This window comes from Periplaneta americana, unplaced genomic scaffold (assembly GCF_040183065.1).
Source record: "Periplaneta americana isolate PAMFEO1 unplaced genomic scaffold, P.americana_PAMFEO1_priV1 scaffold_22, whole genome shotgun sequence".
Classification (NCBI taxonomy): Eukaryota; Metazoa; Arthropoda; class Insecta; order Blattodea; family Blattidae; genus Periplaneta; species Periplaneta americana.
Window position 1 is genome coordinate 2843425 of NW_027185503.1, and position 24609 is coordinate 2868033.

A 24609-nucleotide genomic window follows, 5' to 3' on the forward strand; every position below is an offset into this window, starting at 1 on the left:
CAAAGCCACTTTCCATCTGTCAGGAAAAGTACACAAACACAATGTCAGGATATGGGCTTTGGAAAATCCTAACAATTATGTGGAACATGTACACGACTCCCCCATAGTGAACGTGTTTTGTGCTATAAGCTGTGAAAAGGTGTATGGCCTTTTCTTTTTTGTCGAGGCGACAGTCACAGGTAATTCGTACCTAGACATGTTACAGTTATGACTTCTTCCACAACTGGAACAGGACATCGAAGGTCTCATTTTTCAGCAGGATGGGGCACAACCCCATTACCACTTAGATGTCAGAAACGAACTGAATACACGACTTCCAAGGAGATGGATTGGACGTGCTGGCCGTGAAGACTTAGAATGTTTGCATTGGCCTCCACGTTCCCCCGAACTCACTCCTTGTGATTTTTTCTGTGGGGTTTTATAAAATAACAAGTGTATCAGCCACCATTACCATCTACCATTGAGGATCTTCGTGTCCACATCACAGAGGCCATTGCACTGGTGGATGGTCCAATGCTACAACATGTATGGCAGGAAATTGACTACAGACTTGATGTCTGTTGTGTGACACATGTGAGCACATGTGACTTACGGTTGTGAACCAAATGTTTCTCTTTCTGTTCCATGTTACATGTTTTGCAGTGAAAAAATTGTTGGAGTTTCTGTTTCTGTTGATACCAATTTAATGTTTTTTTAATTTTCTAATTTTTGCTGATTTATGAGTAGCACATGTGATTTAACCGAATGGATAACAAAAAATATTTGAGTTTCTCTTTCCATTGATACCAGTATCATGTTTCTAAGTGTCTCCTAACGATAGTTATTCAAGTTTGTAATCGGAAAGATAATTTATAGTAACACTGTATATTGTATTATATTATGTTAAATTTTATTGATTTATTTTATATATTATTATATTATATTATATTATATTATGTATAGGAAATAATCAGCATTTGCGAGGAAATAAACCAGCATTAATACCATACTCACTTCGCATAATCGTGAGTGTTTAGTTGGTGTTCATTTGCACCAGTTTATCCTTGCCCTTGAGGTATCCGATAAAGATGTAAATCTTTCTCTTGCCTTGTGTTATATCCATATACACAACACTGAGGCATTTTACTGTCTTTAAACTAAGAAGAAAATTACTATTTAATTCAGTTTAATGGTTTTCTTATGCTACTACTAGTAGGCAAAGTCACGTGAACCAGAGTGCCGCATTGTTGGCAAGTGGCAAGGAAAACAATTAAGATACTCTGTCTATATAGAGCTCTAGTGATGAGGCAATAATAGTGATCCTAATGGTTAGCAGCTAAAGTTCAACTGTCACTGGATGCATATTCCATACGTACTGAGCTTTGTGACTGTATGTACTAGACTGTGGTTTTACTGTACTTGCCAGTGATGTCTCTTGCTACCCTAAATTGAGATTTCTGTAGTGTTGTCTGTGATTTTTGTTCATGGTTGTATTATTCTTGCAGACGGGAGATAAAATAGTCCACTTCCACGTGGTATTCCTTAGGCTAGCTCAGTAACTCTTCCAGAAGTTAACAAGAGAAAAACACAATTTTACGGAAGGTAAAAGATCAATACAAAATTAATTGCTACACTGACAAGAACACATTCGCAGTAACAATTAAAAAATACTCTCCATGCTTATTTTCCTATTTCTACAAGGTGTTAATCCTTTTCAAAAATCCTGTTTATTAAACAAACAGCATTCTGGTTTACTGTACCAGATACTGGAAAATACAATAACAATGTCAATGTATAACGATTGCATAATACTGCTCTTCAGTTTATTTAGTGTGTGAGTCCCAGCAGTGTGACACAGAAAGAACTGCAACTTAAATATATATATATATATATATATATATATATATATATATATATATATATATATTCTTTAGTGACAGACACAACAGACACTTCGCCAACAAGAATCTCAGAATAATTCTCGTTACATATTGCAATGGCAGAAAATAAGGTAAAGTCACAGACTTTATGTCTATTCTATTAAAATGCTTCTTAAACATTTTACTTTATGGCTGATAATTTGGGCACTAGCACAAAATACAGTAATTACGATAAAATATACAGGTAGCTCAAATGAAAGTTTCGAAAGAAAATGTAAGAGTTGAGTTCCAAATAAATTCGGTAACGAAGTTGTAGGATGCAGCGTGAAATGGACAGAACATAATTTACTCAGAATGAAAAAAACTACAGACTATTTAAAACAGCTTCCTATTACAATCCAAAGTCTGAACAAGATCAATAAGAGTACAGATCCAGTGAACATTGAAAGAGCTGTAAAGCTAAAAATTTCAGTGTTTAGACTCTGAAGTGTAGAAAAAGAAAGTGACACCAGAAGTCCATATTTACACGAAAGGTAGATGCTAACTCTACTTACCATATACATATCCTAACTATGAAGTAGACATCATCAACCATACTAGATGTCTGTGAACCCTCTTCTAAAGCATCCATAGCTACAGCCTTCATGAAATATCTTTCTAGCAACAGATAATTTCCCAGAAGCTCCTGCATGCGGTGACAGAGCTCACTTCCCTGCAGCATGGCTTCCAACTCTGACACCAGAGCACTTCGATTAGCACACCAATTTCCAAGTCATTCTTGAAAAAAGTAAAACGAGTAAGGTAACACAAACAAGCAAATGTAGTCAAACTACTATCAACAACAAGCACAAAAAACATCATTATGACCTCTTCTTCCATCAAGGATGTGGGAGATGTCAGTGAAAGCTTCACAGCATCCTTACATTTCATTGAAGTTATTAAATCACATTTATCTATAACAAATTACAAATATTCTTCAAATATAACTGAAATATGATAAATAGTTAATACAGTTGTATGAACACAATGTTTTCATCAAGGCTTCTTTACTCAGACATGTTTTGGGGTTACTGCTGTCCCATCATCAGTAATTAACAGTGGCTCCAACAGAAAAGGAACCCAGAGGTTCAATGTTGCCCTCACATAAGTTCGCCATTGGTCCCTATCCTGTGCAAGATTAATCCAGTCTCTATCATAATAACCCACTTCCCTCAAATCCATTTTAATATTATCCTCCATCTATGTTTCGGGCTTCCCAAAGGTCTTTTCCCCTCCGGCCTCCCAACTAACATTCTATATGCATTTCTGGATTCGCCCATACATGCTACATGCCCTGCCCATCTCAAACATCTGGATTTGATGTTTATAATTGTCAGGTGAAGAATACAATGCGTGCAGTTCTGCGTTGTGTAACTTTCTCCATTCTCCTGTTACTTCATCCCTCTTAGCCCCAAATATTTTCCTAAGTACCTTATTCTCAAACACCCTTAATCTCTGTTCCTCTCTCAAAGTGAGAGTCCAAGTTTCACAACCATATAGAACCACCAGTAATATAACTGTTTTATAAATTCTAACTTTCAGATTTTTTGACAGCAGACTGGGCAACAAAAGTTTCTCAACCGAATAATAACAGGCATTTCCCATATTTATTCTGTGTTTAATTTCCTCCCAAGTGTCATTTATATTTGTTACTGTTGCTCCAAGATTCTTGAATTTTCCCACCTCTTCGAAGGATAAATTTCCAATTTTTATATTTCCATTTCGTACATGAGACATAATCATATACTTTGTCTTTTCGGGATTTACTTCCAAACCTATTGTTTTACTTCCTTCAAGTAAAATTTCCGTGTTTTCCTTAATCATTTGTGGATTTTCCCCTACCATATTCATTCATCTGCGTAGACAAGAATCTGATGTAACCCATTCAATTTCAAACCCTCTCTGTTATCCTGGACTTTCCTAATGGCATATTCTAGAGCAAAGTTAAAAAGTAAAGATGATAGTGCATCTCCATGATTTAGCCCGCAGTGAATTGGAAAACATCTGACAGAAACTGGCCTACATGGACTCTGTTGCACATTTCACTGAGAAACATTTTAATTAATAGAACTAGTTTCTTTGGAATACCAACTTCTGTAAGAATATTATATAAAACTTCCCTCTTAACAGAGTCATATCGGTATGCCTTTTTCAAGTCTATGAATAACTGATGTACTGTACACTTATACTCCTATTTTTTCTCCAATATCTGTCGAATACAAAAAATCTTATCAATAGTTGATCTTTTACGCCTAAAACCACATTGATGGTTCCCAATAATTTCATCTACATACGGAGTTAATCTTCTGAAAAGAATATTGGACAAAATTTTGTACGACGTCAACAAAAGTGATATTCCTCAAAAGTTAATATCAGTCTTGTCTCCCTTCTTAAAAATAGGTACCGGTACAATTATGGAATCCTTGTTCTGATACAATTTCCTTTTCCCAAATAGCAAGCTCAATATATTAAAAAGTAAAAATGTCTGACTTCTTAGTAAGGACGGCTGCCTCTCCCGATCTCCAAAGCTGTCCCTGATGGTCAGTATATACGTATAGCAGGCGAATTATTGTGACTTACCATAATTCTCCCTCTAATGAAATGAACACAGAGTTCAGCATGTGAGTGCATGATAGTTAGTTCTCCAACTCCTTGGGATCTAGCTGGTCTGGAGGCTTCCCATACATATTATTGCTGCATTCATTGCTGCACTATCTTTTCCAAACGACGATATTTGCTAAACTCAGACATGATTCGTTTGCTCTCACAAACACATTCCCTTTGAAGATATGTCAGCAATCTTCCTGTATAAGAAAGAATACATATTATCTCACATCCTATAATGAGACAACTCAACTGTGTCACCTTCATAATAATATCGTGACTACAAAAGTTCTTTTTTAATCAGAGAATATGAAATCATTAATGTTAATTGTGGTTTTAGGCTTTATAATTTATTTTCCAAGTTTCACATCCCAGTACCATTCAGCAATGAACATTTCACGATTAACATTAAATTGTCAATATAATGTGAAAGAACAGTTAAGTGAAACATAATAAAATTAATATTTTGTTCTTTTCTAATTTTCTATGCTTATCTCTTGTCCAAATGTCATGGGTTCTAATCTTGCTGAAAGCAATGAAGTTTTAGGGGGAATATAATATCTAACTCTGGATTATATCAAATTAGGAAACTGTAAAAGATTTCTCTGTTAATGAATAAAAACGAATAAAGGCAAAATTCTATGTTCAACCCCATCCATTACATGTACTCAATTTTCAACTTTTCTTAGCATTGAAGAGACCTCTAGTAGGAAAGGAATGGACACATTTTTACTCAAAATCTCACTATCCACAGTATTCTGTGTAATAATACCCACTGAGGTGCACAAACTGAAAATGGATATCAGTGGAACCCAGATTTCCATGTTTTTATATAAACTTGTTACACTTCTCAAATATTTGTTTTATACCTTACTGATTCCAAATAACCATACTTTTCCATGCCTGTTTGCATGTTTTGGCCTTTTTGGGAGTAAATTCATGCATAATGCATGTTTTGAATATATTAGATTTAATAGCACATATTTAGAATTTTATATTGCATGTTATGTTCTTTTTTCTGGATTTAGTGGATATATTATGTTAACTTGCGTAATAGTACCTTTATGAATGTTGCTTCGTAAAATCTGCTATTTCCACGGTATTTGTTTATTGAGGAAAAAAAATAAAAGAAAGCTCCCCGTAATATGGTTTTGTAGCAACCAAAGACTTCGCACTAATCCCTCCCTTTGTTACACTGAAATTTCCAACCCCCAACTCTCTCTCATTACACGCCAGGGGTCAAAATATTGAAAGAAAGGAAGCCAGGAGCAGCATGCTTGCAAACTGCAATTTAGTATACTTTTGTGTCGAATTGTGAAGTGTTGCTATAGCTCCTGTTAGAACTGCAAGAATAAATCTTGTGTTAAAATGCATTGAGGAAAAGGAATTTCTAAAGACGGACAGTGATGCAGTTTATTGTGATTGTTGTAATAAAGACGTAAGCACTTGTGTATTTTGGGCCGCATCGTGGTTAAGATGTAACGCTGCAAAGCCGGAAGATCACAGGTTCGATTCTCGATGGAATCATGACCATGCGGAATGCAAAAGACTTACAATTCGAATAATTTCAAGGGAAAAATTGTTCCGGGACCGGGTATCGATCCCGGGATCTCTCGTTGAACGTACCAGCGCTCTGCCAACTGAGCTACCCGGGAACTCCACCCGACACCGTCTCAACTTTTCCCTTTATATCCACACAACTCGCGTGGACTGACGAAACGCCAGAGACCCACATCGAGTGCACACAATCTCTGTGTGACTTGGAATTGTGGTTGAGACGGTGTCGGGTGGAGTTCCCGGGTAGCTGAGTTGGCAGAGCGCTGGTACATTCAACCAGAGGCCCCGGGATCGATACCAGCCCCGGAACAATTTTTCCCTTGAAATTATTCAAATCTGCTTTACAGGGCGCTTTACCTGAAAGACTAGATTTGCATAATATATACGTCACTGTGTAAGTTAACAGAAAACCACAATTCCAAGTCACACAGAGTTTGTGTGCACTCGATGTGGGTCTCTGGCGTTTCGTCAGTCCACGCAAGTTGTGTGGATATAAAGGGAAAAGTAGAGACAGTGTCGGGTGGAGTTCCCAGGTAGCTCAGTTGGCAGAGCGCTGGTACGTTCAACCAGAGGCCCCGGGATCGATACCCGGCCCCGGAACAATTTTTCCCTTGAAATTATTCAAATCTAATTTACAGGGAGCTTTACCTGAAAGACTAGATTTGCATGACTTACAATTCGATCTCACTTTGTCCCAAATTTCATCTCTTAAGTATGGATCTGTCACTTCTTGTGATGTAGAACGATCATTTTCTGTGTTCAAGAATGTGCTTCAGATAAACACATGAGCTTAAGTGAAGAAAATTTTGAGAAATTAGTTGTAGTAAGCTTATGTTGTTTCAAAATAAAATATAAATGTAACATCATGTAGAACTCAATTTTGATAGTGCATATTTTTTTCTTTCACTTCATTGTGCATGTCTTGTCATATGATAGTGCACGAATGCATGCATGTTTTAAGATTTGACAGTGCATGAAAATCCGGCTCTAGATATCAGTTAAGCCAAGACAAGAGAAGAAGAGCCAAAGACATCAGAGAGTTTTGACAGTCCGCCTGTCTGTAATTCTTTAATGCTATCATGACGCCATTAATTGCAGAGCCTATCAGAATCAAGATATATATGCTAGTGTAATAAGTAAAGCGCGGATTTCTAAGCACAATCAAATAGTAAAATAAGCACGAAAAATGGTGAAAAGAAGCCCCAAAATAACCAAAAACGAATACACGGAAACAGCAAAATAGGCACGAAAAATGGTGTGAAAAGAAGCCCCAAAATAACCAAAAACGAATACACGGAAACAGCAAAATAAGCACGAAAAATGGTGAAAATAGACACCAAAATAAGCAAAAACGAATACACGGAAATATGATAAATTATTTGTTTCGTAGAACTCTCCCCTTATTGAAGGCTGTCACACTGGAAAAAGAAGATTCTCGTCTTTATACTGACTTCTAACAGTTTCAGTGACACAGGTAAACCGTGAGCAAGGCACGTCAAGTGAACTAATTTAGGGTAAAGAACTTTTAATCCAGCTCCTGCTTTAACAATATATGCAGCAGCATCACTGAGAAATAACAATAAATTGTCATACCGAATCCCTTCTAGCCACAAGAAAAGTAACGAGTCGTTGAAAAATTTTGCAACAGTGGAATGATTTATTCAGTCAAGTAGCTATTTGTATATTAAGAAGAAATAATCTGCCGCCTGTTTTCATAGCACCAACTACAGCACTACACATGCACTGTCCCGATGCATCTGTGGTTTCATCAATAGAAATTAGTATGTTTTCGTCCTACATTTTATCCCGAATATTACAAATTACTTCTTGAAAACACTGTGGCATATAGTTTTTGCGCAATGTAGATTCGTCCGGCACCTTTTTGTTTGTGTATTCTTCTAAAAATACCCGAAGCTGCACATTATTCAATTTCCACAATGGAATGTCAGAATCTGCTAATGCTAAACACATGTCTTTAAAAAATGTATCACTAGAATTCAATTGTACATTGCTTTTAATCAGTTGCTGGTTTAACTTAGATTTATTCTTAAACCTGTCCTTATGCTGCACAATGTCATATTTTTTCTTCGCAGAAACACTCTTTTCACACACCAAACAAAATAAAACACTGCCGTCCTCATTGAAAATATTACTTCCAAACTCATTTACGCATTTGCATAAGAATGCTGATTGAGAGGTTTTTGTGGGTGGCATTCCTTAACTACAACAGCAGCAATCTCACACACCTTATCAAACCAACGCATGTTGCACAACTTGCACACTGCAGCTTGGAACTCGGAGATTCACCATCCGTGCACATGACATCATTCCGATAAGTGCGATAACCGATTGACCTGCCTAGTCGTAGAAGCTTGGTGGGGAATCCCAAGGTTCTCTCCTAATTAGAACTACGCAGTATTATTTCGCATCATCCTGGGTCATTGCTTTCTTACACATTCGACTGAAGTCACCTTTTATTAGCCAATAAAAAAAGGGAATCAGTGATAAATCACGGAGAGGAGTGAAATAACACACTTTTAAAATTACAGCTTTGGGTAAAATATGCAGTTTGAATTAAAAATCATAAAATAAGTAAGCAAAACGTTTTCCTGCGAAATAAGCATTTATTAACACTAATAAACATAGTTAAAATTTCTTATCTAGGTGTGTCTTACAAAGAATAATCTTTCTGCTTACCTTTAAAAGTGTGGAAAAAAATATGCATTCTGCTTAGAAATCCGGGCTTTAGTAATAAGCAGTGACTATTCAAAGCAGATAACGTGAACCCTAATGCTGTGAAGATACAATGGCTTCTCCTTTGAGATTGAATATTACCAACAATATTAGGGTGCTGCCAGTACTGTCAAGGTAATTTTTTTCTTGATCATACGCCCTCCCCCTTGTTTTCTCCCTTGAAATATATTTTACTCTCCTCTATCTCGCCAACTGTCATTTAATGATTTTTTTTTATATTAAAGAAGAAGTAAAGAAATTGTTTTGCTTTACATTTTAATTGTACAACAAGATTTAAAGAATACACCATGTAGCCCCACCATAGATGCACACTTGTCTCGTGAATCTTGGAATGTGTATTTGGAGCACTTCTTGTTTTTCAACCATTATTTTATATAATTGTGGATTCCAGTGCTGCAGAGGTGGACAATTTTTGTTTATGAACATCAAACAAAATACATTAGGAATAGCAAGAGATGGTCTAAGATCTGTACAGATCGTGTACAAAACTTAGGCAACCATATGCTGTATGACTCCATACAGACAAAATTTTCTTTTCTCCATACGATTAAATAAAAAAAATTGTGGGTTTCCATCGCCTCCATGACAGCACTGGATGCTGCTCTTTCTTCTGAAAACATTTGCATCAACAAAATGTCTTCTACACCTAAATCTTCACATAATGCCACAATTTGTAGTCTTTCTTCCATTTCCTTATGAAGGAGAAACATATACAATTAAGATGACTTAACAATAACAATAAACAAATAAGCGCGAATGTTATTGATGACTCAGCAGATTTGGAGGTATTTTCTATTCATGACGAACCTGCTGTCATTACAAAAAAAATGTATTTTGATTGTTTTAAATTTCTATTTTATATAGATGTAATAGTAGATAATTGAAGGGCTTAGTGGAAGAAGGGGGTATCCCTCAAAAGTATGTTTTTGAGATATTTAGCATTTTGTTAGATTCTCTGTAACTTAAGGAAAATAATAAGAATCACAAAGTCTTTTGGGTAATGTGTTAGGTAGGTATTGAACTAACTTTCTGCAAATGTAGAGCATAATATCTTCATTATTATTGTTATTGTAGGAAAATTTCACTTACGATATACTATATTTTACAACAAAGAAAGAAACTAACTTTGAAAGGTATTAATCAAAAGACACTTAAATAAGATTCATTTGTTTGTCTGTTGAGTCAACTGTCCGAAGACAGGTCTGAACCTCATAAGTGATACCAACAAGGCACCACTTATGAGGCAACTAGACCAGGAGGTAATGGGTTATGATCATTGTTTTCTACTTCACATCCATTATCTGATTTCAAATTTAAATAACAGTTGTGATGAATTGGAGGTATGAACTTTAAAATGGACAGTATGTCAGGACACTAAGCAGCTTTGATGAGCATTCCATCGGGGTGCTTTGGTTTCATAACTGTGCTTGCTATACAGGGTGTTAAAAATATCCAATATTTTAGGAGGTGCTAGTATGCATCAAAACAAGAAAATAATGTCTAATAAACATGGGTCCTACAACACATACTTTCTGAACACTTCTTCATAGGAGGTGCCTAATCTGATGTCCACTCAATCACAATGCATTTCTCTGCCCTTTGGCGTAAGGAATCACGCACTCTTTGAAATTGACCTGATTCCTTTATGTGTCCCCATAACAAAAGTCTAAGAGATTTAGGTTTGGGGAACGAGCAGGCCAAGGTGTGGGGCTTCCCCGACCATTGCAGTGGTCTTGAAATGTCAACGTCAGGTGTTCACGCACATTGTGGTGAAAATGTGCTGGTGCGCCATCGTGTATGAACCACATCTGTAGTCCTGCTGACATGACACATTCTCCAGCAAGGCAGGCAATACGTTAATAAGAAAGTCCTAAAAGTCTCTGTGGTAGCACATATGGCCCTATTAATCTTTCACCAAGAATGCCTGCCCATACGTTGATTGAGAATGGGTGCTGATGCCTCGTTTCTTCAACTGCATGGGAATTTTCATCAGCCCACACATGCTGATTATGAAAATTCACAACACCATCTCTGCTGAACCCTGCTCATATCCGCAACCAGACTTTTGTTTTCAGTATTCCTTGCGACGTATCATTATTCCATGCCAAAGGTGTCAACTACGGTATGATTTTCTGGTAGTCTGCTGTATTGTAGGGCAGAGAAATGCATTGCCATGAATGGACGTCACATTGAGCACCTCTTATGAACAAGTGTGTGTTGTAGGACCCACGTTTATTAGGCATTATTTTCTTATTCTGATGCATACTATCACCTCCTAAAATAGTGGATACCTTTTAACATCCTGTATTTGGTGTCTTTTCTTTTGCTGTATGTTAGCGAACACTTTAGCAGACATTACTTTGTCTGTGCGTGTAATATATTCTTGTCCACTGTTTCGTGCCTTCTGTCTGCTGTTGTCTTTCCATTTTATGGATTTCTTTTCCTCTTTTTGCTATTATTTGTCTTATTTTCACCATTTCGTCACTTACAAAAACATTAGTACGGTCAACATCCGCCATGTTGCTTGGAAACTTATTGTATCAAAGCAGTATTCTCCCATTGGTCAGTTAGGTATACAGCTGGCCAATCAGAACCAAGGTTTCAAGGAACTGTGGGATACCTCCTTATTCCATTCAGAATTTTGATACAACTTACAAAGCCCTTTCATATGTTCATATTTACTTTAAAATGGGACTATCCCTTACTTAAATAGCACATTAAACTAACAGTAGATGGACTCAGCTTTCTTAATATGGACTTAGTTCATTTTTTACCAAAATGTGGGATACCCCCTTATTCCACTAACCCCTTCAATTGTATATTATTATTAACCTGGTACATTTGACATAAAATTCTTCATGGCAATACTAATTACGTTTCAGACAAAAGTATAACATGTTCAAAAAATATTTGGAATACAAAAATATTCACAAACCATAATGTCTCCACAAGAGGTTGATGAATTTCACTGATCCGAGCAATTCCTTCAAACAGTAGAGTCAACGTATCATCATAGATAACACTAGCTCGCTACTCTCCAAGGCAACTAGCAGATTCTTATGAGCTGTTTCTTGAAGCTAGAAATAAAAAAGGTAAGTGCTAAAATTGTACAAAATGTATAAGCATAACATATTTCTTAGTTCGCTTTCCACTCAGAAAATATGTTACTTCAAAAGAGATGCAATTCCACCGAAAAAGTACAGAAAACACCTTTAATATACAGTATATGGGTCATTCTCACGAAACCCATCGCAGTTCTTTCCCCTGCATAGATTTCTGTAATATCTTGTAACTTGAAAAATATCTCCTGTGTAAAGAATACAGCACTATTACACTTAGTTATCCTCCCTGAACTTTGGTCGATATTACATTTTCTTACCGTCATGCATAGCTTGGAATACCCAAACATGTGGACACCGTGGATATCCTGCACTACAAAATATAAATTTCAATAAATATCACCTTTAAACTATAAATCCGATTACAAAGAAACACATTGTATTGAAAAGTGCGTTAAAGGAAGTAAACATCTCATATACAACAGTTTTATAAAAGTGCCCAATGTCACTACAGAAGTGGTGTAGTTTTTGTCCACGAGTTTTTGGCTTTGCCATGGAGTGGATGATTCTTCGCTTTGAATTTGCCGCTTTAAAAGAGAAGTTCAATGTGGTGCTTCCAGAACATTCGGGAGATGAAGACGGTGAAATGTCAATATTTTCTCAGACATACAAAAATATGCACTTGTGTATCAATTTCAAAAACAGCATCGACTAGCAAGTGTTATTTTTTTTAAGTGGACACCGTTGATAAAGTGCCAGCTAAACTACGGAAGGGGAAATTACCAACTCCTGGGTAAGTAATGATTTCATAGGCTATTTATGAAATATGATCGGAAAAATTAATATGTTTAAAAGTAATTAGAACACACCTGTGCGAAGTCTGAAATGTGAACACTGTGGGAGTGGACACCATGGCTGTAAACACCGTGCATTTATTTGGAACGGGATATTTAGTTCACAGGCCATGATAATTATTATTGATGTGATGTTTATAATGTAGCTGGAAAAATGCAGTCTCTACATAGTTCTATATGGATACAACATTGCGACTGTATCATGTATCTGTATTACACGATGAGTGGTGGTGAACTGACTAGTGGACGGAAAAAAACGAGAATAAGGGAAGGACAAGAAAAGAAAGCTTAAAGACAGAAATTTATAAAAGTAAAAAATTTCACGTTTCAAGAAATGGCAAAAGTCGAAACGTGCAACTTGCAAGGAAAATAGAACCAGAGTGTTTAACGATGGAAGCAGATCCTGAAAAGCATGCTGCTTACATAGCGTCGAGAGTAAGATATGGGCTGAGAGGAAGAAGGAAGGAAAAATTAAGACAGTTTCGGCCATGACTAATAGAGAATTAAGAGAGCAAAGGAAAAACAAAGAGAATAGATGAGAGAATATTGCACGAAAATTAAGAACAAATGTATTCAACAATGTAATCATAGTAATTTGGGAAAAGATGCAAAAAGCTCTTCTGCTAATAAAAGGTAGTGAAATTATTCGAAAACTAAAAGCCGAAACATTAAGCTTAAACTTTTAACAGAAAAATTGGAAAAGCTTTATTCACGTGTAAAAAAAAAATGAAAAAGGCCTATGCTGTACTCCATCTCGTATCACAGAGAAGAAAAAAGCAAATCAATCTTCCTCGCGCACTGCAGTTCATACTTTGCTAAGAGGGCGTCCAGTTCCTTCTGACATAAAGAAGAAACTGATCCTTGGAGAGTTGCTAGAACAACAATTAAAATCTTCATTTTCTTCTGTAGGATATAAAAGTAAACAATTAGTAAGACGCATCATATGTGGCAAAATAATTAAGAAGTATAAATGCTATAGCACTGTAAGAGAGTAGTTTCTCGCACAGCTGTTCGCCAGAATAATTCCTACAGACACAAGAGTAGCCACAGTTTGGAGTACAAGCATCACGTGATACAATAAAGGCACATCAGTATCAGTGGTGTAAAGAAAATCCAAATTTGTTAATTTTCAATGAATTGAGTTATATATATATATATAAATTTCAATGTGTTTACTGTGGTATGGGTCATTGAAAATTTCCTATTGTGTAAAGGTGTTGGTTTGTGTCTTCTACAGAAGTGGTTCTTACTTTTTTGTAGGGCATACGTGTGTATGTACTTATAAAAGAATCAAAATTAAAGGTAAAATATTTATCATTATTGTTATTACTATAAATGTAAATCATTTCTTATTTCTATTTCATTATCTTCATGGAATAAGTGAAATCAGTCACCGGCGTACCTCGGTCGGCTGAGGCGCTTGCCTGTCGATCCGGAGTTTCACTTGGACTGGACTTGGGTTCGATTCCCGCTTGGACTGATTACCTGGTTGGGTTTTTTTCGAGGTTTCGTCAACCTTAAGGTGACTGTCAGGTAATCTATGGCGAATCCCTGGCCTCATCCAGCCAAATACCATCTCACTATCACCAATTCCATTCACGCTAAATAGCCGAGTAGTTGATATAGCGTCGTTAAATAACCGAGTAAAAAAAGTGTAATCCAATATGGTACTATTATTAATAAATATACAAATTAATGTGTATATCATTGTTGTGATGCTTCACAGTATTAATTAAATATGTTTGCGAGCGAACATAAATAGCCTACTTATTTCATTTTGTAATACGGCTCAATCGCATTATATCTAATAATAATCAGTTAATATTATTATGAATAATGAAAATTTGTGACTTATTTCATTTTCAGTATTGCTTTCAAGTCGGTGTGTAAATATCAAATTGCCTTTACCGAGCCAAAGGAATAATCCACGGATTAAAACTGTGGACACCGTGGAGATGCCATGGACACCGTGGAATCTGAAAATTGATTTTGTTTTATTTCTTGTAGCACACGAAGATTTAGACATGGCCACTAACACACCTGACTTATCTTTCACACCTTTAACTAATACCCATCAAAAAATTAATCTCCTTACAATTTCAGTTGTTGCCATTTTTGGGTTCCAAAAGTGACGGGTTTCATGAGAATGACCCATATACACACCTACGAACAGCCCAAACCTTCTATGTTTATGTCGATAAGTGTGAGCTAGTAAATGTTCTTAATATGCAAAATCAAAATATAGTAGCATCTTGTAGAATTGCGCTCAGTTAATGTTTTCTCAATAGAACACTTTTTAATATACAAATATAACAAAATATCTTATCTCTCAACACGACATTTTTTGGTTGAAGTTTATATACAGTCAACTCCGGTTATAGTGAACCTCTGCAGACCAGCATATTTTGTTCACTATATCCGAGGTTCACTACAACCGAAGAGTGTGTTTTTATACTATAGACATTGTTAAAAACACAGGATAGATTACGTTCAATGTAAGTAATAATGTTCACTTTTTTATAGCCATTTAGGCAGTAGGTACTGACTGACTTCGCACCCCCTTCCATTAATCAGGAAGGTAAGTTTACTGTGTACTCGGCCTTGGTATTTCCTTGAGTTCACTTTTACAAAGATATGGGAGGAAGGGTTGACAACAGCTGTAATCCTTCTTGTACTTACCCTTTGGTCATCACTCTACTCCCTTTTACAAAAGAAAACATTTTATCTTCCTATTCTTCTAATAAACTCTTCTAAAGGAGTCAAAACTGAACTGAACATTAGTTCTAGTGTAAAGAAATTCACCTCAAAACAATCTTATTATCCTACCAAATTATTCAGTTTTAACAAATTTATTGTACGTACGAAAACACTCGTTGCACACTTTTTATTTGTAATTTATTGTCCATTTATGACAACAGTCACTAATAAGAATAATATTTTAAACTCTAAAATGACTTAATAATATTTTTTCTTTTATTGTGAGATTTTATGAACACAACTCTCAACAATTGCGCATCAAACCAAAAAAAATTTACCAATAATTACTGATGAAAGGGTAGCATCAGTGGTGATATTCAAGAAGTTTAACAACCAGTTCTCTCATGTGTACCTATGTTAAAAAAATACGGTATATGTCCATGGTAATTGCAAATATTACCTAAAAATAATTTAACAACCGGTTTATCTAAACTGGTGCGAACTGGCCGAATATCACCAATGGGTAACATGACGTTAGTCATTGTCAATCAAGAAGTAAGGGAGTCCCTTTATAACCTGTCTTGATAATGTAATTTTAAACTTTAGTGGCTTTTAGCACAGATGTGTATTATATTCGCCAGTTTTTTTTTTCTGGATTTTAGGATAAAAAATTGGTGTGCACATTATATTCAATGGCGTAAATACGGTATTTTCGCGTTCTCACATTTTCATGGAAAACTTAATTTCGAGCAAAATTGAATTAGAATGTATAAATGAAGTTTTGTACCTCTCAGGGTTTAAAATACGATTGTATAAGTGCGAAAAACGTATAACTGAAATAAATTACCATGGAAAGTATTTATTTTGCCTGAACTTAAGAAAAAACGTATAAGTGAGAAAATGTATAAGTGAGAATGCACAAATGAAGTTTTACTGTATTTGTACCTCGCCTTGCATATTTTTTTAAAATTCTGAATCTAATTTTATTTACTCATACTGTCAAAACATATAAAACATCTCAATATAATTCTAACTGAAGCTTCTTTGGTGCTTTGTATATGTATATCCCAATTTCGTACTTGACTCAAATATAATTAAATTCATAAGAATTAGCCAGATCTCTTTATGTGGGAGATGTCAGAGCTAAAGCTCAGAAATACTAAAGCATAAATAAAATTATCCTACCAAAACATTATTTTTGAAGATAAACATATTAGAATAGAAAACAAAGACAGAAAAATTGAAGTAAGAACTGCATGATTTTGTAATATTACCTTTGAACATAGGTACAATGAGAACTTAATCAGACCTTCATCTTGCATTCCAAGAAGAGGAAAGATTTTTAAAAATCTCGCTAGTGATGCTAAATCTTCAGCACGTACTGCTTCGTCAAATTTCTGTGTAACGACAGCCCCAAGCTGGGTTGCAGCTTCATGCAGTAGTGAAAATGAGTTCGTAACACTTGTGCAATCTAGAACAGAAAATCAATTCAATTACCAATTGCACAAATATTTCCCTCAAATGCCACCACATTGTCTTTTTTTTTTTTTTTTTTTTGGCAGTGGATTATCTATCTTCGTAGTGTATCCAGCTATTTGCTGACAACACATGTTCCACTTTTTCACTATAAAATTCCTCTTCTTACAAATGATGGGTAAAAAGCATGATGCTGGTTGTATATGGCAGTGGATTATGTGTAACCCACTTCTGAGGTTGGGATTCCTGAACGCAGAGTTAAGGCTGGTTCACAATAAACCGGGAACGAGAACCAGAATGAAAACGGGAAGCAGAGGACGGGAATATAACAATTTTTGATTCACAATAAACTGAGAATGTAGACGACAATGCATATCGATATGCATGTCAATAACGATATGTAAAGTCGATATTAAGCCTTCTGATGTTATTTGTGTATAATTAACCAATGGCGTTCTCTCATGAGTACAAGACAGCCAACATAAACACAGGTTAACCAACTTCGAAATTTCATCTGAAACATTTCATTAGGTACGGTACTATAAATATGCCCATGCATCTTTATTATCATAACCTATTTTAAGTCTACCATAACGTAAAATAATTAGAGAAGAAACATTTGTAATAAAACAAAAATGAACACAACAGTAGTTATTGAATTGAAGCATGAATATGTAGTGTGTAATACAACCAATATAGTATTAAATTTTAATTCACTTACGATCGGTGTTCAAAGATGCAATTATTGAAAGCCATGTATTCTCCTTCATTTTCTCATCTTTATACGAGATGCGCCGCTTATCGTAAATGCGAGGATTTTCCTCAACACTCGATATTAAAATCTCGTCAAATAAAACTTGCTCCATGATGCACAGCACAGAACAAAATAATGCTTAGGTTATGGCACGGTCTTCTTGCTACAAAATATACGGCGACAAATTAGCTTTTAGATGGCAATAGAATGAATCTAGTGGGCTGTGATCGGAAACGTGAACGCCAAAGTTGAAACTTGGCCAACTCTTTGTTCCCGATCCCGGGCTCCGGCAAGCTTTTCGTTAATTGTGAATGCTCACATTTAAATGTACACATTTTAACAATTTTACCGTTTTCGTTTCCAGTTTATTGTGAACTAGCCTTTACACTGCCTCAATGATATTGTACGATAAACATGTATGATCTTAAATCTAGACTTAACTTAAATTCCAAATCATGGACGAACACAAGAAGGAAAAATTCCTGTGCTCTAACCAGAATCGAACTTGGAACCTCATGAACTGTGGCCAGAAACTCTGAGGCTGGTCACAGCACAAATATAAGATAAGTTATATAAATTTACATTTATGTAGGTTCTAAATGTTTTACTTTGATTATAAATAAATAATGTTGCATATGTAATGATTAACATGTAAACAAAAAGAGATAATGCAATTGCATCACCCTGTCTACATATGTATAATCCTGATTTAATGTTCTTGTATTCAATGAATTCGCGGATTTTATGGCTTGTTTTCTTTTACCCTAGAGAATATACCACACACCTTTAAAACCCAATTTAAGCCAACTCGGTTCTATAACATACCCACATTTAACAAAAGAATCCTTGGAGAATTTTAGGCTGCTACACCTAGAATTATTTTTAAAAATTTAGAGTGTCCCCAATACTCTCTCCCTCCTCACTCACCCCTCTTTTATGATTAACTCTTATATTTAGTGGAAGCCCCATTTAAGGAAATAAAGAAAACAAGGTCCCCAATGATTCATTATATAGGGGTTGTACTTTATTTAAAGGTATGTGCTACTGGTTTTTAAAATTTCCACAATTTTTATATGATTTCAATTAAATTTTAATCACCAATTTCTTTTCTTTAAGATTAGATGATGATGTTGAAATTTTAAGATTTTTTGGTTTGTAAATTTGGTCAATAAAAAAATTAAATAGACAAATTCATATCTTACCATAAATTAGATTACACAAGAAAGAATAAAGATTTGTTTCTAGTTTTATGGCTTCACATCTAGCTGAAGAGTAATGAGACTGTGTATTCGATTTTTGTTTCTATTTGTGGTTCCGAATAAACAAATTATCTTGGATTTTTTTTTTAATTTTTTCTTAAGGTCATGCATAATTATAATATTGACTGTATTTTTCAAGCGACATAAAAATAAAAAAAAAATAAATAAAAAAAAAATTCCCTAGAATATAGTGTTTAAAACATGTAGTAAAAATGCCACTGCATTATCTTACTTAGTTTTTGATAAGTATGAATTCCTAGATTGAAAAATGCAAAAAAATATTATATCCCAGAAACTGCGTTTAAAGGTTAGATGGCCCAATTAGCTTACGGCACTTTAAAAGAATTAATATTTAGGTCACCTACAATTCGAATAATGAAACGAAACTTTGCACAAATATTTATTACAGATCATATGAGTTTTTGGTGGGAAAATTGAAAAATGGTAAAAATTGAAATATTTCATCAGAACTCAGTAGGACACCCTTAAGTGAGAAATATTCTTCCTTTTGCAATATTTACAGTATATGGGCTATATAACACACTAACTGGATGTATTAATTATAACTGAAAGTCCAGTTATGTGCAAAAATAGAGCAACATTTTTTCAATGTCATGTTCAATAGTCGAATAGTTGGTTACCATGCTTATTCAGGTGTCTACCAAAGATGTGAAACAAAAATTAGTTACATTTTAGTTACGTACTACCAGGGGCGTCCATGGATGTGGGAGATGTGTTACATACCCTGCAATTTCCTTCAAGGTGACTCTGAATTATGAAATATAATATTGCAACATATAATCGTTTTCAGACAGATCAAGTTTTCCCAGAATGTTTGATTTTGAATTCGAGTTTTAATCACCTTGAACAGAAGGTGCGACCATTAGTAAGAATTATATTGTAACTATATGGACATGGCCCGCTTGATGTTTAAAAACACTTCGCAACGTCTCAACGACATCTGTCGTCAGCCCGAGGAAACTTGTGCAATGAGCATGCTCGTGACCCTGGGTATGTATAGCGTTGTAATACATATTGTCGTATAGTCATGCTTGTGTTATAATTTCATTTTTGTTTTGTTACCGATAAGCTGCTATAATTTAATGTGTAACACTTTTATTAAGCCGCCAATGCTTATCTACTATAATAGTCATTTACATGAATAAGATTTTTATATGAACATTTTCGATACTATTTTTTGTATCATCTTCAGATGCATTATAATTTAGTATTATTATTAGTATAATACTAAATTACTATCACTAGACATAACAAACTTATATACAAACATTCCAATAGATGAAACCATGGACATAATAGCCAAAAAACTCAACGAAGCTCAACTAGATAACAACCTAATTCAGCAAGTCATTCAGTTACTGAAAACATCACTGAAACAAAACTACTTTAAATTTAATAATAAAATATACACTCAATCAAAAGGTTTAGCCATGAGTGACCCGCTTTCCCGATACCTAGCAAACATATTCTTACAAAATTTAGAAAATGAACATATACATGATCTAAGTAACAAATTCCATTTTAGCATTTACGCAAGATATGTCGATGACACTTTAATAGTATATGAAGCCCCCCAAAATTTGAACACACAAATACTATATGAGTTTAATAAATGGCATCAAAATATCAAATTCACATTAGAACAAAGCAATAAAAACAGCCTAAACTTCCTAGATTTAAATATAACAGTTAAACCTCCATTAATAACCTTTAATATATACAGAAAACACAACCACACATTCAATAAGCAAAAACTCTATACACCCAGCCACACATAAAATCAGTAAATTCCGATTACCTTATCGACAGATTACTTACAACTCCACTCAATAAAGACCATTACAATAAAGAAGTTAATTACATACAAAAACTAGCACTCGAGAACGGATATGAAAAACAACTAATTAACAGACTAATTCAAAAAAGGAAAACAAAATTACACAAAAACAATTTTACCACACTTCAACCAGAAAATGCAAAAAATAATAAACAATGGCAAAGCATGACGTATTACGGCAAAATCTCAAATAAACTCTGTAAGTTTTTCAAGAAACAAAACATTAATATAGCTGCTAGAACCAACAATAAATTAAACAATATAATTCCCAATAAAACCAACAGTAACGAACCATTCCTAAATAGCAGCATATACCAGTTAAAATGTAAAAACTGCACAAAAGCATATATAGGTCAGACACGACACAACTTCAAAGTCAGATACAGAGAACATACAACGGACTTCATTTACAATAGAAACAAATCTAAATTTATACACAACATCTTATTGAAGAAAATCACGAATTATCCAACATAAACGACACATTAAATATAATAAAAATTACAAACAATCCCTCAATAGACACGGCTGAACAATTTTATATAGCAAAAGAATATATCTCAGGACAACCCCTCCTTAATGAACAAATAACTAATACTAACAATCCCTTATTTAATTTATTCAAATTGCTCCCGCGAAAACAAAAGCATACAGTCACCACACAGGCACCTCCAACCTCCCCTCCAACTTCCGGTATCAACGATGTATTTCTAACTCTGTGAGCGAGCACCGTTATTCCAGCTCAGCCACGCAACCGACAAGTACACAACATGCAAAACAGCTGAATTGTAAGTTTATTTCCTATTATAAAATATAGCTAAAATTCAAAACATCTAAATTCTAACATTAATTATATTAACACTGTTACAGAGAAGCACTGGCTTTGCTTGAATACGGAGCTCGACATCAAACCAAATTGTAACTCAACCTGTTAGACGATCGAATTTGCATAGGAAATAGTGGACAACAGTGAACTCCAAAATGGTAATGTTAACATGTGGTTACGTGACAAGTAAAAACTAGATAAGGTTTAATACAACAACAACAACACACAGTGAAATTAATAATTCGTAAGCTACCCCAGTTCACTTCGTAAAAAACCAAGTGATTAAAACAAGTGCTCTACAAATTGCTTCTTACACATCGATTCAACATTTTAATATTATGAGGTTTTATATAAAAACAAAGAGAGAACAGTTATAATCGCCCCATTAAAAGGCAAGACACAACAGAACTCAAAGACAGAATAACAAAAACGACCAAACAAGTGATCTTTTATAAAAGTTTTATATTGGTGTTAACTATAAGTTTTATACTGCATTTTAGAAATTGATTGATATTAAGTAAGCTTAGTATTACTATTAGCACTAATTACTAGTAGACAAGCGACATCCATAAATGTATCACACACTTAATCACGAAAAGAAGTTCACAGAACACACACACCAATGGCTAGGTTTTCAATCATTTACAAATGTTAATTGTTAATTTTAATTATAATGCATCTGAAGATGATACAAAAAATGGTATCGAAAACGTTCATGTAAATGACTATTATAGTAGATAAGCATTGGCGGCTTAATAAAAGTGTTACACATTAAATTGTGTTATAATATTATTTCCAGTGACTTATAAAGAATGATGAGTGAGTTATTTGTTCCAAAATGGGTACTCTTTTCATTTGTGAACACTCAAGACTGTTTTGAAAGCTTAATTGTTTAATGTTGAAATAAATTATTTAGGTTAAGATCTTTGTGTTATGCGCTTATGGGCTCAAGATATGTACGCTGACAATATACATCCAAGAGGTCACGCAGTGAGTGAAAGGGAAATTGTTTCGTGTTCATTGTCGCAATGTATCAAATATGGAAACAAATTGTTGTATAATCGACAAATTGAAGGTAAGGAGCTTTCAGACTTTAACGTTCTGTAAAAATGAAGACGTAATTAAAGCAGGCCCTTCAAAACCAGTACTGAATATCACTACCAATATAACAAAGTGTGCAAGACATTTTAATGTAAAGATTTATGAAAGTGAGTCGTGGCTGTGCAGTTGTAAGACTTTAAACAAACTGTTTTGCTGGTCTTGTCTCCTCTTTTCTAATGAAAAATCCGTTTGGAATACCAATGGCTATGAAGATTTAAAAAGTATTTATAAGGCAGCCAAGAAACATACCTATTTTTGTAACCATATAATATTTGAAAAAACGACTAAAAATGTTCGGGAAAACTCTAAGGAGAGCCACCGGCGTAACTCAGTTGGCTAAGGTGGTTGCTTGCCGATCCAGAGTTGCAATCGGGCGTGGGTTCGATTCCCGCTTGCGCTAATTACCTGGTTGGGATTTTTCCGAGGTTTTCCCCAACCGTAAGGTAAATGTCAGGTAATCTACGGTGAATCATCGGCCTCATCTCGCCAAATATCATTTCACTATCACCAACTTCATCAACGCTAAATAACCTCGTAGTTGATACAGCGTCGTTATATAACCAAGTAAAAAAAAAACCCCCAAGGATAGAATTTTCTTTAAATAATCAGTACAAACTTTCTTTTGAGCAGCACAACAATGAAGTTAAAAAAACAGAGATATACTTTCATATTTCATACGAGCTGTTTCCTTTTAGGAAAACAAGGGCTTGCATTTCGTGGTCACGATGAGAGTGCGGGATCTTCAAACAGAGGAAATTATTTTGAGCTGGCTATATAGATGAAGTTTCAACATATGACATGTCTCTGAAAGAATGTTTAGAAAAGTCAACTGTATTTCGTGGAACTTCACCTGATATTCAGAATGACTTGATATCAAGTGTGAGTGCAGTTATTACTCTTGAAATTAAGAAGGAAATTTCAGAAGCCTCTTTTGTTTCATTGTTTTTAGATAAAACTCCTGATGTAAGCAATAAAGAACAACTCTCTACAGTCTTTCATTACGTAACTGTTGGCGGTAATATTGAAGAGAGATTTATTTGCTTTTCAGAGAAAAGTTTTGGTAGAAAATCACATTCTTTCCTGACTCATGCTCTCAATATTATTAATGACTTTTCTTGTTCAGATAGGCTAATTTCCCACACACATGATGGGGCAGCTGTCATGGCAGGGGAACATAATGGATTGCAGTCGAAGCTCAGAGAACATTGTAAATCAGCCATATTCGTTCACTGCTATGGTCCACCAGTTAAATAGTGTGCTGTCGCAGTCAACTAGTTTTATCAAACAAGTTAAGATCTTTATTTCTCCGGCAGGTTTTGGAACATTTTTTTCTAAATCAACGAAGAGGGTTCATGCTTTGGATTTGCATGTGAAAAAACGAATTCCATATGTTCCTCAGATTCAATGGAACTTCCAAAGATCGGACAGAAAAAGAACACAAAATTGACATGGAACATTTATTTGAAACAATGGTCAAAAATGAAAACACCGAATTGGTATGGGATGAAGATACTGTTACATGTCCAGAAGGCTTATTGACCAAGTTAAAAGAATTCACTTTCAATTTCCTTTTGACAGTTTTTTCCAACATATTTCAGTACTCTGATGTCCTCTTCCAAGTACTCCAGAGAAAGCTTTCAGATATTGCTTACTGTAATAGGATGTTAGAAAATTTAAAACTTTAGGCCTATTTGCATAATTATAGGAACGAATTTGACGGACTTTGGAAGGAAATGAATGAGGATGGCTATGAACCTCAAGGAAAGAGAATTCATACTGGCAGTGTCTCCGACAACGACAATGAAAAATCCAACTATATACGATTATTTTTCGAAATCATTGATACCATAGACAAACTATATCTCAGAGATTTAGTGAAATTTCAAAGCTACAATTTGTCTGTCTTCTTGAC

At 34.8% G+C, this 24609-nt stretch overlaps 1 protein-coding gene across 3 annotated transcripts in view; it reads right to left on the bottom strand.

Annotated features, from left to right (window-relative positions):
* LOC138693824 (conserved oligomeric Golgi complex subunit 4-like) overlaps positions 1–24609 on the bottom strand; it is a 103785-nt gene that overhangs the window by 24480 nt on the left and 54696 nt on the right. For all 3 annotated transcript variants that reach the window (XM_069817655.1, XM_069817656.1, XM_069817657.1), the window contains 4 exons: positions 16698–16894; positions 11749–11890; positions 4479–4702; positions 2414–2636 (listed from right to left, as the gene is read on the bottom strand). In XM_069817655.1, coding sequence (XP_069673756.1) covers positions 2414–2422 — 9 coding nt within the window. In that variant the 5' untranslated portion in view covers positions 2423–2636; positions 4479–4702; positions 11749–11890; positions 16698–16894. The remainder of the gene's footprint in view (positions 1–2413; positions 2637–4478; positions 4703–11748; positions 11891–16697; positions 16895–24609) is intronic.